Source organism: Acanthisitta chloris, unplaced genomic scaffold (assembly GCF_000695815.1).
Source record: "Acanthisitta chloris isolate BGI_N310 unplaced genomic scaffold, ASM69581v1 scaffold33020, whole genome shotgun sequence".
Taxonomy (NCBI): Eukaryota; Metazoa; Chordata; class Aves; order Passeriformes; family Acanthisittidae; genus Acanthisitta; species Acanthisitta chloris.
Window position 1 is genome coordinate 4,893 of NW_008650512.1, and position 13,997 is coordinate 18,889.

The 13,997-nt window shown below is 47.1% G+C and overlaps 1 protein-coding gene across 2 annotated transcripts in view; it reads right to left on the reverse strand.

Moving 5' to 3' along the window:
* Positions 1–944: 944 nt before the first annotated feature.
* Positions 945–13,997, reverse strand: part of CLGN (calmegin) — a 16,484-nt gene continuing 3,431 nt past the window's right edge. Inside the window, exons 4-16 of one of the 2 annotated variants that reach the window (XM_009069271.1) lie at positions 13,022–13,163; positions 12,137–12,218; positions 11,337–11,529; positions 10,177–10,366; positions 9,478–9,591; positions 8,755–8,911; positions 7,647–7,862; positions 6,380–6,499; positions 6,063–6,210; positions 4,181–4,258; positions 2,570–2,683; positions 2,132–2,139; positions 945–1,013 (exon numbers count right to left, since the gene is read on the reverse strand). In XM_009069271.1, coding sequence (XP_009067519.1) covers positions 945–1,013; positions 2,132–2,139; positions 2,570–2,683; positions 4,181–4,258; positions 6,063–6,210; positions 6,380–6,499; positions 7,647–7,862; positions 8,755–8,911; positions 9,478–9,591; positions 10,177–10,366; positions 11,337–11,529; positions 12,137–12,218; positions 13,022–13,163 — 1,631 coding nt within the window. Of the gene's footprint in view, positions 1,020–2,131; positions 2,140–2,569; positions 2,684–4,180; positions 4,259–6,062; positions 6,211–6,379; positions 6,500–7,646; positions 7,863–8,754; positions 8,912–9,477; positions 9,592–10,176; positions 10,367–11,336; positions 11,530–12,136; positions 12,219–13,021; positions 13,164–13,997 lie in introns of both variants that reach the window. The other variant, XM_009069279.1, reaches the window with a different exon arrangement.

Consider the following 13,997-nt stretch of genomic DNA (forward strand, 5'->3'; position numbering starts at 1 on the left):
ATTTGGGGTTGTACACTTAGCAAGTATTCTATAAATAGAGGTCATACCACTCTGGCCTGGGACATGAACACTATAAAAGTCTGAAAAACTCACCTGTGTATCACTCCTGCAGCTCTGATCCTGCATCCAAAGTAAACCAAGTCCCACCAATCACTTGTTCTGAGGGTGATCTATTTGCAATATCCCTTATAAATAACTGGCTGCAGCCAATGCCCAAGGTTAAGTATTCTATAAATAGAGGTCATACCACTCTGGCCTGGGACATGAACACTATAAAAGTCTGAAAAACTCACCTGTGTATCACTCCTGCAGCTCTGATCCTGCATCCAAAGTAAACCAAGTCCCACCAATCACTTGTTCTGAGGGTGATCTATTTGCAATATCCCTTATAAATAACTGGCTGCAGCCAATGCCCAAGGTTAACAGGTGACCACCCATGCCACAGGATCAACTCAAATAAATACTTTACAATAAAAATCGATGCTAGCACAAAGTCATCATACAAAAACAGTTATTGCATCGAGCTCAGCACAGCAAAAAATATCTTTTTCTCATAGCAATGTGAACTGCTACAGATGCTACATCTACACTATCACCCTCCTTCAGCTGAAAACTCAACAGCTGATTTTGTGCTAGAGCTGCAAAAGTAGTATAATTTATTCCTTTAAAAAATATTTAGAGGAAGTTCATCTCCAACTAATGCTAATTTCTAGGAAAGTTCAACTCCTAACAACCTTCACCTAAAAACGAGATGCCAACTTGTCAGTCGGAAGGTGGAACAGCAGTCAACGCCTCCCTCAGGAAGGGAACCAGGGGAGTTGGGGTGGGTGCAGAGGTCAGAGTCGAAGCAGGAGGTGAAGGAGCCACGAGTGCCCCTTTTCCCTCGAGGCCCAGGCCCACCTGGAGCTGCTGCCCCCAGGCCTGCAGGCTGTGCCGGGAGCAGCTCAGTCCTTGCGCGCTCTCCTCTTGCGCACGGCCCTCAGGGGCCCGTCCTCAGTGCCTCCAGCTGCCTCCTTCTTCTGGAAAACACAGCAGAGTCAGCACCAGCATCCCACAGCACCCCGTCAGGTACAAGAGTGGCACGCTGCCCTCAGCCCGCCCTGAGCCCAGTCCTGCTGGCACCCAGCGCGGCACACCGTCCCTCAGCGCAGGGCCAGCCACACACCAGTGCGTGGGACACTTCTCCTTTCTGTATTCAGAAGGAAGAGAATACCACACCTAAACTCATGCCAGGAACGGGTTTGCCCATTTATTCACTGGTTTGAGAAAAGTGACTTTTAAATGAATTTGGCAACTTCCTTACGCCGGTTTTAATTTCCACTTCCGACGCAAAAAGCATTTAAAACATTCCAACCCTCCCCTCTGCAGAGCTACAAGCAGAGCAAGCTGTTCCCAGATGCCCCTGGAGAGCTGCAGGAGAGCAGACTGTCCCCACGAGGGCTGTGCTGTGCCAGCTGAGGAGCTCAGAGGCACACGAGGTGTCCCGTGGCGAGAGCTCAGCTCCCAGCGCTGCTCCCTCACCTTCCTGCAGCAGCCAGTGCAGAGGGAACAGCTCTCGGGGCCTGGCCCAGCCCGAGGAGGACTTGCTGACACCTCCCACCTAGGTCAGCAGCTAACTCAGGGCAGAAACTTGTGCTCGCCGGAGACTCAGGGAAAAGGAAGCCAAACTTCAGTGTGACACTGTGCAGTGGCACACACAGACTGGTCACTGCTTTCACAAAGGCTCACCCGGACCCAACAGGGTCCATCGGACACTCCACTCCTAGGTAAATGTACAGGGACAAAACCTTACAGGGACAAGAGACAGAGCTGAGCAAGGGGTGATTCAGGAAGGACTGCAGGGCCCAAACAGTGGCACCTCACACCCAGCACAGCTTCCTAGAGCTCTGTCCATGGGAAGGAACTGAGTGCCCTGACGTGGGCAGGGACTCCTCCTCGGAGAGAGTGGAGCAGACATGGCCAGGGGGTGGGTTTCCAGCCCTTCACACGCCCCAGGTTCCACAGGAAAGGACAGTGAGCAGCTGACAAGCAAGGAAAGCACACACACCTCTCTTTCTACAGTGTTACCTTATGGCAAACAGACAACAGACTCTTTGGGTGACTGGAATAATCTGCACAAGCCAAACTGAACTGCAGGTGCTGAATTCAGTGTGGCCACTTTGCTTACAACCTTGTTTTGGAATCACAAAAGGTAACTGAGAGGCTAAGTTCTCCTGGGTGCCACAAAGAGGTTGTTCACTTGGTTGTTCACATGTCCCACCAATGGAGTAGCACAATGAAGACTGACACCTATCGCAGCACCCAAATTTCCAAGACTTGCAATTCATTTCACAGCCTGTTAAAAACTATACTTCTGTTAAAACATTCCCTGTTTGGGGATCTGCATGATCACTGCTATACTGTTTTATACAGAGCATTTGAGGTGTCACACAAACAAAAATGTATTTCCACCTCAGGATTTGCTGCATGGCTCAACAGAAGGAAAACACTTGCTGTAGGTAACTGGGCTGAGTTAGGAGTCTGATGCTGGACTAGGGCAAGGAGAAAACACGGGAAAATCCCTGCCAACTTACCTCATCTTCTGAATCAGAGTTGTTTGACATATCACCTTCTTCTTGACTTCCATCTGCAACTTCATTTTCTTCATCTTCATCCATATCTTCACCACCTTCGCCCTCATCCTCTGCCAAAGGAGTCAGTTTTACTTTGTGAATAGAACTCTATTCAAAATGCTAGTTTATACCCAGACACACCAGTGAGGACAGAAAGCCAATTTCCATGGCCTGTTCAGAATAACCCACAAAACCCAGTCATGACACAGAGCAGGATTCTCATTAATGGGTAAAAAGTGATCACTGTCAGATTTGATCACCAATTAGCTCCAGCTTCACCTCTTTCCACCACAGACCAGGGTCTCTTCAGACTTATGACTGACTAAAAGGACTTGATTTACTTTAGATCCAAGGATCGTGTTGGGCAATTTTGAGACCAGAGTAGAACAGGACAACTTGGGCATCCCAAATCTGCCTAAATTCTGACTTAGGCAGCAAAGTATGGCACTGCAGTTATTGCTCACCCAGCGTGGGGGACACACACCCCAAGGGAGCTCCTCTTTTCTCAGGAAATTCTTCCAGCAGGCTGCTCTGCTGAGGGCCAAGCAGAGAAAGATGCAGACTAAGATCTCTGTTCCAAAAATATGCTCCTAACAGAAAAGCTTGGCAGAAATTCACCAAGTCCTCGCTCATATTCTAATGATGAGATTAGAAATGGCCAATTTCAGCCCCTCCCACAATGCTGATTCCAACAGAGGGGAAAAGCCAAAATGAATAAAAGCCCTCAGCCCTCAGAAGCTGTAAAAGCCAGAACTGGACAACTATGCTACTGAAAATTCCTCGTGTTAATACAGTCTAACAGTGATTCAAACAGTGTTTCATAGAAATGGATGCACAGCATCACAAAGAAGGTTCCAAAACTCTTTTTTGTGGCAGCATTTTTTACTTCCCAGAATATCCTTCCAGAGGGCAAAGCAAGCAAGGAGACAGAGCAGCCAAGGGGACACATCAAGAGCACACCATCCTTTGGCACTGCCACAGGAATGGACACAGAACAAAGCAAACCAGTAAATCCCATGGACTAGCCCTTCAAGGAGTATCTGCCAGCAACTCATTCTCACAGAGTCAGAGAAACCTCCAGCAGTTTCTGGCATCTGCTATTCTGCTACACTTTGTCTTTCCTTTTTTACTGGCCCCATGACAAAATGTGGATTTCAAGTCGCTCAGAATTCCACAGCTCAAACCACACTACCTCCAACCTCACAACACAAAGGAGGAGATAGCACAGAGTGGGTTGGCTGGAAGGGACCACAGTGGGTCACTGGTCCCACCTCCCTGCTCAGGCAGGGCCAGCCCAGAGCACATGGCTCAGGGTTGTGTCCAGGGGGTTCCTGAGTATCTCCAGTGAGGGAGAATCCACAATACAGTCATATAACCACTATAAAGCATCTGTAAAAATGACAAGGAGCCAAAAAGACTAGGAGAAAATATTTACAACACCACAGGGCGAGATGATGGGAGTTGGATCCACCAGCCTCAAGTTCTACCACCAGCAAGGAAGAAGGGAGAAGAAACCAGAGAGGAGACAATTTCCAAGTCCTGGCCCAAATTACTTCCCTTTGCAGTACCTGGCAGAGAAGCCTCCCTTCCCATCTTCTCTACATCCTTTATAAACTCTCCTTTTGTCTCCTCCATTTGTCTTCTCTCTGCAGCACAAAGAATCAGCACAAGGAGGCACAAGAGAAATTCTCTAACGCTTTCAGATATTGAAGGAGCAACAGGAAAAAAGGGAAGATTTCCCCTTGGAAATGTAAAAGGTGGCAGGAAGGTAAGGTAAGGGGAGGATTCATCCTGAAGAAAGAAACCACAAAGTCACACGACAGCAAAGGGTAACCCTTCCTCTGAAGCCTGAAGTCACCTGAACACCTTGGCACAGCCGGACAAGAGCTAGCTAGGTCAGTTTTGCTCTGTGCTCAGTTCAGGATCTAGAATAAGGTTTGAAACAGAACCTGCCTTTGAAACACCATGAACAGCTGTTCTAAGTGGAACTTTAAGAAGCTGTGGGAACTAACTAGTGTTCTGTTTCTCAGCAACTGCCTGGGCCTTATTTCTCACACTCCAACAAGCACTTCAGCCTAGTACTCATCGAGTGATGTGTTGTGATTAGCTAAATTAACTGACTTCACAGAACTGAGGCATCTCTCAGCCTCGCAGCAGCAGCAGAGTAGGTAAAAACTGTATCTATGATCTACCCAAGACTGGGTAGAACAAATTAGAATCTCAATCAGGAGCAATGAACAGGTAGAGCAGAGTAAGACCAAAAGGAAGAAACACTGCTGAAATTATGTCCCTACAGCTTAATGTACAGAATGTGGCATAACCTAACCAATCACTGCCTGGGTAAGGCTCTCCAGCAGGAGGGCAGAAGGACTGAGTTTGGTGTGCCAAGCATTGTGCCAGCAACGGACTTCACTCTGTCAGCACTGGCATGGGAACAGCTGGTGCAGAGTAAATTCTGAAGTCAGACAGAAGCCATCAACAGTCATGGAACATGGTGCAAAGGGGGACAGAACCCATCAGGTATCAGTCAGCACTATAAAGTGATGTCAGGACAAAGAAAAACCACACTGACTGTCTGCTAGGTCTGCAATTATCCATGCCAGTCACTCCTCACTTGTCCTGTTCCTGCCAAGGAAGAGTGAAGTAAGAGAAACAATCTTGCAGAGTTCTGAAGCTAAAGATTTTCTCATGGAAGTCAAGATAATGCACTGTAGGTTGGGTGATTTGCTTTTGATTCATTATGCAGACGCAGGGAGATGCTGACAGCACATAAAAGCCACAGCTGAATAGCACCAGTAATCTCCGACAGCCACACGAGGTGAGTTGAGCCCTGGATGCCAAAGTTCAGCTCTACCCCTGCACCACTGGTTTGTCCCCTGGGCTGCAGGACAGAGCTCTGCAGGCCTGCAATGCCTCCCCAAACAGCAACACAGAAGAACCAGCAGACTGCAGTGCTTCCAGTCTACTGCACCTTCAGGCTTTAACAAGAGTTCACTAAAGCCAGTGACCAACAGAACAGCTGCAGGTACAACCCTCCCACAGAGCAAGGAGAGGGACTTACATCAAAGACTCAGAGCTATTCCAAACACATTTTAGAGACAACAACGTGCTTTAACCACTTCAGGTACTTATCTCTGAGCCACTCAAATGCGCTCAGCATGTGAAATATTGAGAAGGGACAAAACATGCACCACTGTCTACAAGAACAGGCTGTGGGAAGCACATCCATGTCCTGAAAGTGAGAAGTACTGAGAAGAAACTTCTTCCTGCTGGTTTATCAGAGAGCTGTGAGCCACGGGAAGCCACTCGCTGGAGGCTGCCCAGGGGAAAAGGCTCAGAGCAAGGCAGGCTGCAGTGTGCTAAGGTCACTGGCTGCAGTGGTCAGCAATGCAACCCAGGAATGAGTTCTAGTCACAGCTGTACATCTAACCAAACTGCAAGCTGACATGCTCATCTCACCATCTTCAGCAGTATCTTCCATTTCTTTCTCTTCCTCTAGTTCATCATCTTCTAGCTCCTCTCCCTCTTGTTTTAGCTCTCCCTTTGTAATTTGCTTAGGTGCTTCAGTTTTTCTGAAGTCAATATATTCATCTGTTTTCTATGACAAATTAAAAATCGATTTACATCTCAAATCAAGAATGAAGCACAGCAGTCACTGTAAGCCAACACCAAGGGCACGCTAACAGTGCACATTGTTGCACAGATGCTCAGTTTTCAAACAAAGCATTAAGAACAAAATCAAAACAAATATAGCAAATTTCTCCTACCTTTGCTGGCCAGCAGAACAACACACTCAGACCAACAGGGAGAGCTAAAGTCAGGATGTAGAGAACCCAGAGCCAGGGGTGGTCCTCTGCAGCAGTCACCAGCTGGCTAAACATCCCAGGCTGTGTTTAAAAGAAAAACAATTTTGCATTCACATCCTTCTCAACACTTCTATTAAGCTCATGAAATACACTGCATACACTTGTGTTGTCCAAAGAAAACCCTCTTTGCCTTCATTTTTTAATGACTAACAACATTCAGTCTAGCAAAGTAACAACTGTACAGACAGCAAAGGAGAGGTGAGAGCAAGAAGGAACAGATGTAGTACTCCAACCATGCCAGACTGGCCATGACTCACCTTTCTACAGTGACATTTGGGGTCTTGGCAATCTCACACTTTACACCCTGCCCAGAAACTACTTTTCCCACGTGCTGTGCTAGCTCAGCTGAAAGCTCCAAAGCACCAAGAACCTCGGGCAGCAGCCAACCCTCCCAGGGAGCAGTGCCTGCCCCTGCTCCCCTGCCACCTTCAGGGGGTCAGCTGTCCCCCCAGCCCAGCTCTGACTTGGACACTAGGCACAGTTAGCAAGTGCCTTGTGCAGGAAGCAGCAGCAGCCAAGGAATCTGAGAGGCACAGTGGGGTGACTCACGGGGTTGTGCCATCCTGATACACGTAGAGATACAGGGTCACACACACACACACACGAAGCCCCTGGAACAGGGCAAAGCAGGGGCAGTGCAGGCAGACACCCCGTGCCACAGGGAGCTGCATGGGAAGCTGCAGGGCCCTGAGCTGGCACCACAGGATGGCAGACACAGTTCTGCAGACACCTGCAGCAGGCTCAGAGCTGCACAACGTGCATCTGAGCAACCACAGGCCCGACATGGTCAAACAGAAACAAACACATGGTATTTATCCATTCCTCACAGGACGGAAAGACCTAAGGAATCTATACCACGGATACAGCCTCAAGGGAAAGTGGGGTGCAATAACTGAGCTTCCACTGGCTGTCAGCAGCACAACACTCATCACGAAGCCAATTCCTCACTAGGTGCTTAAGTAAAATGTTCTACTCTTTTAATTTCAAGAAGATACTGATCTGGGGAAGACAAAAAGCCAAACTACGAGAAAAACAAACAATCTCAGAGTTACTCAGTAAGATCATTAATTAATTGCAGACAAATTAATACTGTCAGCATTAACTAAGCAACTCCTGCCAACAGCACAGCTCCTTCACCACTGTCTGCTATCAACAACAAAGTCTGTACCTCATTAGCACTCGCCACCAACTTCTTCAACCCCCAACCATCAGCTGCCCAGCGATCTGCCACCTCCTTCTCCGAGCACAGAATGAAGTTATCGAAGTAGATGTCGGAGGTCATGGACCACAGCTCCAGGCCAACAGCACTGACAGGGCTCATCCTGAACGGGTGCAGATCCTCAAAGTAGTCTGGGTTTGGGATCTTCCGTGGGCTCCAGATGCCCTGTCAGTGGGAAAACATGCCACCACATCACCTGTGGCTCACCAGAAAACAGGCTGAGAAAGGAACTTGGCAGCAATTAGAACTTCTCAGCTATTTTAAGTGCATGACTTAGCAAGACAAGCAACAGAGTCTGACCCACACAGAGCCAGAACTGGGAACTCTGTGGGACTCTGGCAGATGGGCCTCAATTCCATGGCTGAGGGCAGGCCTTGAAAGCTGTTTCTTTTGTTCAGGCAGGTTACAGTAGTAACTCAATGTTTCCATCAGGGTCAGGGAAAGGTTTGGGAAAGCAAAATTCAGTGTTGTGACTTCTATGCAGATTAGAGCCAAATTGTTTGCAAACCTGCTTAGGATCTTAAGCTCAGAGAAATCAGTTTCCAGTACTCCCCAGCCATAACTAATACAAAGTGACTCTAATACTCAACTCATTACTCTTACATCTGAAGGGCAGGAAGGGAATTTAATTATCCAAAACTGATGCTTCCTCTAAAGTCGAACTAGTAAGTCAATCTGCTTACTGAGCTGTTTCTTCTAACGTAAAAAAAGTGTTCACTCAAAAGATTCACACTTGGACCCCCAATCAAACTTAGAATATCTCATTAAATGATAATGTAATTCATAACACAACTCTATAGGGCACATTAAGTACATGGTACCAGTGCAAATTGGACAAAAAGCAACTTCAAACAACCAAATTGTGTTAATACAGGAAACATTTCTGTTTTACAGTGCACTTGAAGAAAACAAAAAGCAAATGAAATGAAAAAAAAATCTCAAAATGCTTAGTAAGGGAATTCAGACTCATTCTAATTTCAAATAGACTGTGAAAGAGCCTAACTTGCTTGCTCTGCTGAACTCTGCACCTTTCAGCAACCTACAGTTTGGCTATTACCTGATAGTTAGGGTTATCTATCATAGGTGCTCTCCACTTCCCTTTATATTTGGGGTTATTCTTCATGGGAGGCACCCAGTGCCCACAGCCAGGGGCAGCCTCACACTTGGGGTTAGGAATCTGAGGGGCTTCCCACTCCCCATCCATTTCTTCATCCCTAGGGAGAGAAGATAAGCATTACAAACCACTGCTGCAGGACTGGACAGGCCTAGGACACTGCCAGGCTGGGCTTGGGGTCCATGCACACTCTGCTCTAACAGCCTCAGACCCGTGACCAGCTCAGAGCTGCACCCACCAGGCTGAACACTTCGGTGTCAGGGAGTGCTGCACCTGCTTTTTACAGGTCACGTGCTCACAACCACCACAGCAGGACTGCCCTCGGTGACACTCCTGCATCTGCAGAGAGCTCCAGACACTTCTCCCTGGAATGCTTAGAGATCCCTTTGGGACTCCTATGTCATGATTTCAAGTTATCAGCCTAACCTACAGCAGGTGTTTTCAAAGGAGTCCTTCCCATTCTGGTCTTGCTTATAGATCCTCAGAAAACAAAGGCAATGGACACGCTCATGTTTCTACAGAAGCAGTGCCCCAAACCTATAGATGCTTAGCCACACCTTACACATCCCAACTCACCACCTCGAAAGACACCGAGGTGTGGACTGACTCCCATGACCTGCCACGGAGAACAGGCAGTGTTAGCCACCAGGCACAACCTGCACTTACCAGTCCTTTGGTTTCTTTGCATTAGGGTCTGGAACATACTGTGGCTCCTCATCCAGCCACCCCTCAGGCTTAACAGCATCAGGATCTTCTATTTTGGAAGGTTCATCTTCATCCCTTCAAGTACAGACCTCTGTTAGAACACACAGCAGCCTGACTTTGGACAATCTGTTCAGGGGCTGTAACTGGCATGGAAGGGATGAGCTTCAAGGGCACAACAGAATTAGCCTCACTGATCACGAGTCAGACATCCAGTTATCTGTTTACACATGTCTGAATTACACTGACATTGGTTTATAGCACTGGTCAGTCCAGAAGTTGCTGACAACAGGCAGGTGTCAGTCAGGACTTCCCACTTAGTTTTTCCCTACTCTTCCTGAGTTGCCATATGAACAGTAGTTCACACAGAAGGAAGTAGAAATCATTGAATGCAAATTAAGACTACATGGCAGAAACAAACACTTCTTACTCAGGGGCAGCAATCTTAGTTATTAACTGCACCCATGGAGGGCTTGACGTCAGCAAAAAGCAGTTTTGATTTGTCTCCTTAGAACGACCAGATCCATGTACACACCTCAGCTGTGTTTCCAAACCTTAGTGCTCTTAGTGAAACATATCCTGATGGTCACTGGGGAACCCCAAAATAAAACCAGCCAAGTCTCTCAAACAAATCACCTGTAGAGATAAACACGTTCTCCTTACCAGTCATCAGGTTTGACAGCATTTGGATCAGGTATTTTTGGTCTCTCATCCCAGTCGTCAGGTTTCTTATCACTGGGATCATCTATCTCCTTGGGAGGGTTGACTGGAGGAACCATGTTCTCCAGAAGACTTCCCTTGCCGACAATGGTTTGGTCGATCAACATTTCGAACGTGTCGTCCGGTTTGAGCACTGAGTTGAAGAGATGCACATTGCAGAAATAAGGGAAGCATTCATTTCACAAATCCCTTTAACCAACACTGCACCACAAACCCACAGACCCAGGTGGCAGAGCAGGAGACAGACTCCTCGCCCAGGGATGGGGCCCGGGTATGAGGCCAAGGCCTCGAGGGATGTATGAGCAGCATCAGCCCCAGAAATAATCCTCTCGCAAGTGTAATTGCTGAAACACATCCAAGCACATTCCAGGATTTTTCAAAAACCTGCCCCTTGGCCAAAATTCTGCCTTTTTACTTCAAGAGCACAGACAAACCTCTGCCCCAAAGGTTTCTCTGCTGCTCCTTTCCAGTCTCACCTGGAAAGCAGAGACACAAGAGCTGTGCCAGTGACACAGCTGAAGGACTAAAGCAGATTCAAACCCCTAAGTCATCTCCCTCAGCTGCCAATACAGGAAATTCCCTTCGAAGGAATGTCAGCAAGTGTGAGTGACAGGAGCCACAGGACTGAGCAGGGTCAGACCCAGTCCCACTTCTGATAAGCACCTAGAAGTGTGTTTGCTGGCTAGCTGCTATATCCACTGTCCCTTCAGCTGCAGATTTAACTGAATCCCTGGGAACTCTGACCCCTTCCCAGAACATTGGACAGTTGTATGCCTTAATATCTTGCTCAATAAAATAATTCCATCATCACAAACACTGAGAGCATTAATCAATCCCTTATGCTACAGGCTGGCCAGGGCTGAGATGTTTCTTCCTGTAACTGAATGTCAAACAGCAGCATTTGAAGCCACTTTTATGTCCTGCAATTAAGCTCAGTCATTAAACCACTTAGGCCTAGTTATTAAATCATTTAGGCCAAATTATTAAGCCACCACCCCTCAGAATTAACCAACTCTTACAAACAGACTCAATTACAGAGCTTCAGCAGACAGAAACACTTCATTTCTGCTTTCCTATTTCGACTTGTAGGAGTTAAACAATACCAAGAGTATACAGATGTGTCTTCTTGTCCAAATAGAACTTTTTTAGGTCTACATCAGGACGTTCAGCGTGTTTTTCCTCGTATTCTCCAGTTTTAGGGTTCTTATGTCTGAAGATAAAGTGCAGTTTGTAATCTTCTCCACATTTATCTGGTCCAAACATAATAGTGTAAGGTGTTTTGTCAAAAAAGTATTCCTGTAGGAGCAAGAAAGCTGAGCATGGGTTACACTGGACATTGTATGAAGCCCTTTCTGTCCCTTGGCACACAGCACAGTCACTTGTTCTAAAAGGATAAAACATGGAAGGAACTGCACAGGCTTCTTCAGACCTTACCCTTAAGGTTAAGCAGAAATGCCTGTCACAAGCCAGAGCACTCAAGTACCTACATCCTCCTACAAATATCACACCAAGAGATGGAAGGGACCCAGTTACTGTTCTCCCTAGGAATTTTGTTTTCTAAAGATAAACCCCAGGTTATTAATATCCAGGATTTTATCAGGATTTTTCCCCTCCGCATTGAGTAACAGCAACAAACAGCACTGAGAAGATCCAATGCAGCTATTGTCCTTCAGGGCATGCTGCACCAAACTGCTGAGTTATGTCACTATCTTCCACCCAGTCACATTTCCCGTGTGGAACACATGTTAACATGTGTGTGCTGTGCAGTAAAATACTGTGTTATGGGCTGAGATTCTATGGTTTCTGTCAATACAGAAAGTCAGGCTGAACAGGCACAAGTCCTGGACCTAAGACACCACCCGTGGAGAGCAGAGTTGCTGCTGCTGACAGAGAAAGGACATACCAGGTTCAGGTCATCACTGCTGGAGAGAAGCTTAATGTAAGCACCGCCACAGTCAATGCCTTTCTGAAAATTCACCTCGTACCTGGGCAAAGGGAAATAAACATTCCAAGTGTCAGAAAACACAAATTAACTTCTATCTGCAGTTCTGATCAGGAATCCACCAGGACTGTGCATGTCACTACTGCCAGAACACCTCTGTGCAAGGGAGAGGTTTGGATTGCCACACGAGCCAACCCAGCAGTGATGTCTGGCACAGGACAGAGACTCAAACACTGGGGATCACCAGCAAGGGAAGCTTCAAGGGTGTATCCACCAGCACACAAACACCAACAGGAGCCAGGAACAGGCAGTTCTGGGAGGTCTGTGCCATCCCTGAACCTGCACACACGGTGCATAGATTCAGCCAGAGGAGTCACCTGGGAATGTCTGTGAGTACAGCGAACCTAGTGTGAGTATCAGGGAAAAACGAGTCCTACTGCCAGGGGGCACCATCACTAATGCTGCTGCAAGGCATCAGGACCCAAGCTGTTCTCACAGAGCTGCACAGAAGTAGTCTCTAAGTGAAAAAACACCATACTCAGACTACAGATGGTCCAGAGCTTTCAGAGCCTGACTGAAAATTAATCAGCTTCTTCAGGAATCTTGTAAAATATTAGACTTCTGTCCAAAAATATTTCAAAACAGTTTAAATCTCACTTCTCCACACTTGTGCTACAATCTGAACAGGTTACTGACTCACTCCCACTTACAGTTCTGGTTGCTCTGGGTAGGACAGGTCACTGCAGGGTGGAAGTCAGTATGTTTTTACAGGGGTTCATGTTACTTTCCCCACTTAAAGCCCTGAGTGCTAACAAACATTCAGGCAGGAATCAGAGGGTTACTTACTGAACAATCAAAGGTTTGCTATCAAAAGTAAATGCTTTTGTTAGCATTGCTGATATGGCATGGTGCTTCGCCACAGACTTCAACACCAACCCTCTGTCTCCAGGCACTGTGTTTTCTCTCAGCTCCTCCACTTCCCATCGCCCTGCAACACACACAGTCTTGGACAGAAGCACAGGCTGAAGCAGAGAGATCACAGCCTCGTTAAAAGCAAAGAGTCAACAAGAAACAAGGACTAGTTGCCAAATCTGATGCCAAAGATGCTCTTCCTTGCTCTTCACAAACTTACACAACCCCACATGACAAGCTCAGTGCTGCAGATCTGCACCTTTGGACTGTGTATCCTACAGTGGCTCGAGGAACTTCTCCAATTTCGCATGTGTTCCTCCCATCATCACACACAGCACTATTCCCTAGGCACTGTCAGCTGGAGACCTGCATCATTCCCTCTTCTGCTTAGCCAGAATTAGCATCTTTCGGGTCAAATCTAACCACGTGGGAGATGAATTTCCCTCCTCCCCAAAGCCTTTCCAAGAATTATCAGATTTGATCTCAAAGACAAATAAACAAGGCTGCAGCTTTAAAAAGAGAAGATTATGTATTTGTACATGCTCCAGCCTTGGGAGAAATGCAGTTGAGTCCACGTGTGGCCAACACACAAGGAGCAAGATCCCCAAAGAGGCAGCTACATTTGCTCAGGGATTAACAGGACAAGATTCACTGGGGTTTTTTTCCAGGAGCAAACACAGCACAAAAAACCTGCTTTTACAATCACTGTAATCTTGACAACAGTCTGCTCAGTGTGAAAGGGAAGAAAACCTCCTGAGCCTCTGGGGATGTGTTTGAGAGGAGATACACAACCTGTGGAACGTGAACAGGACAGCTGTTGCCTTTCCTCAGTTGCAGTGGTTTGTGAAGAGTCTTGAGGGAAGGGGCAGCTACGTGTGCCAACAGCGAGTTCCCAGTTACATACAGCCTG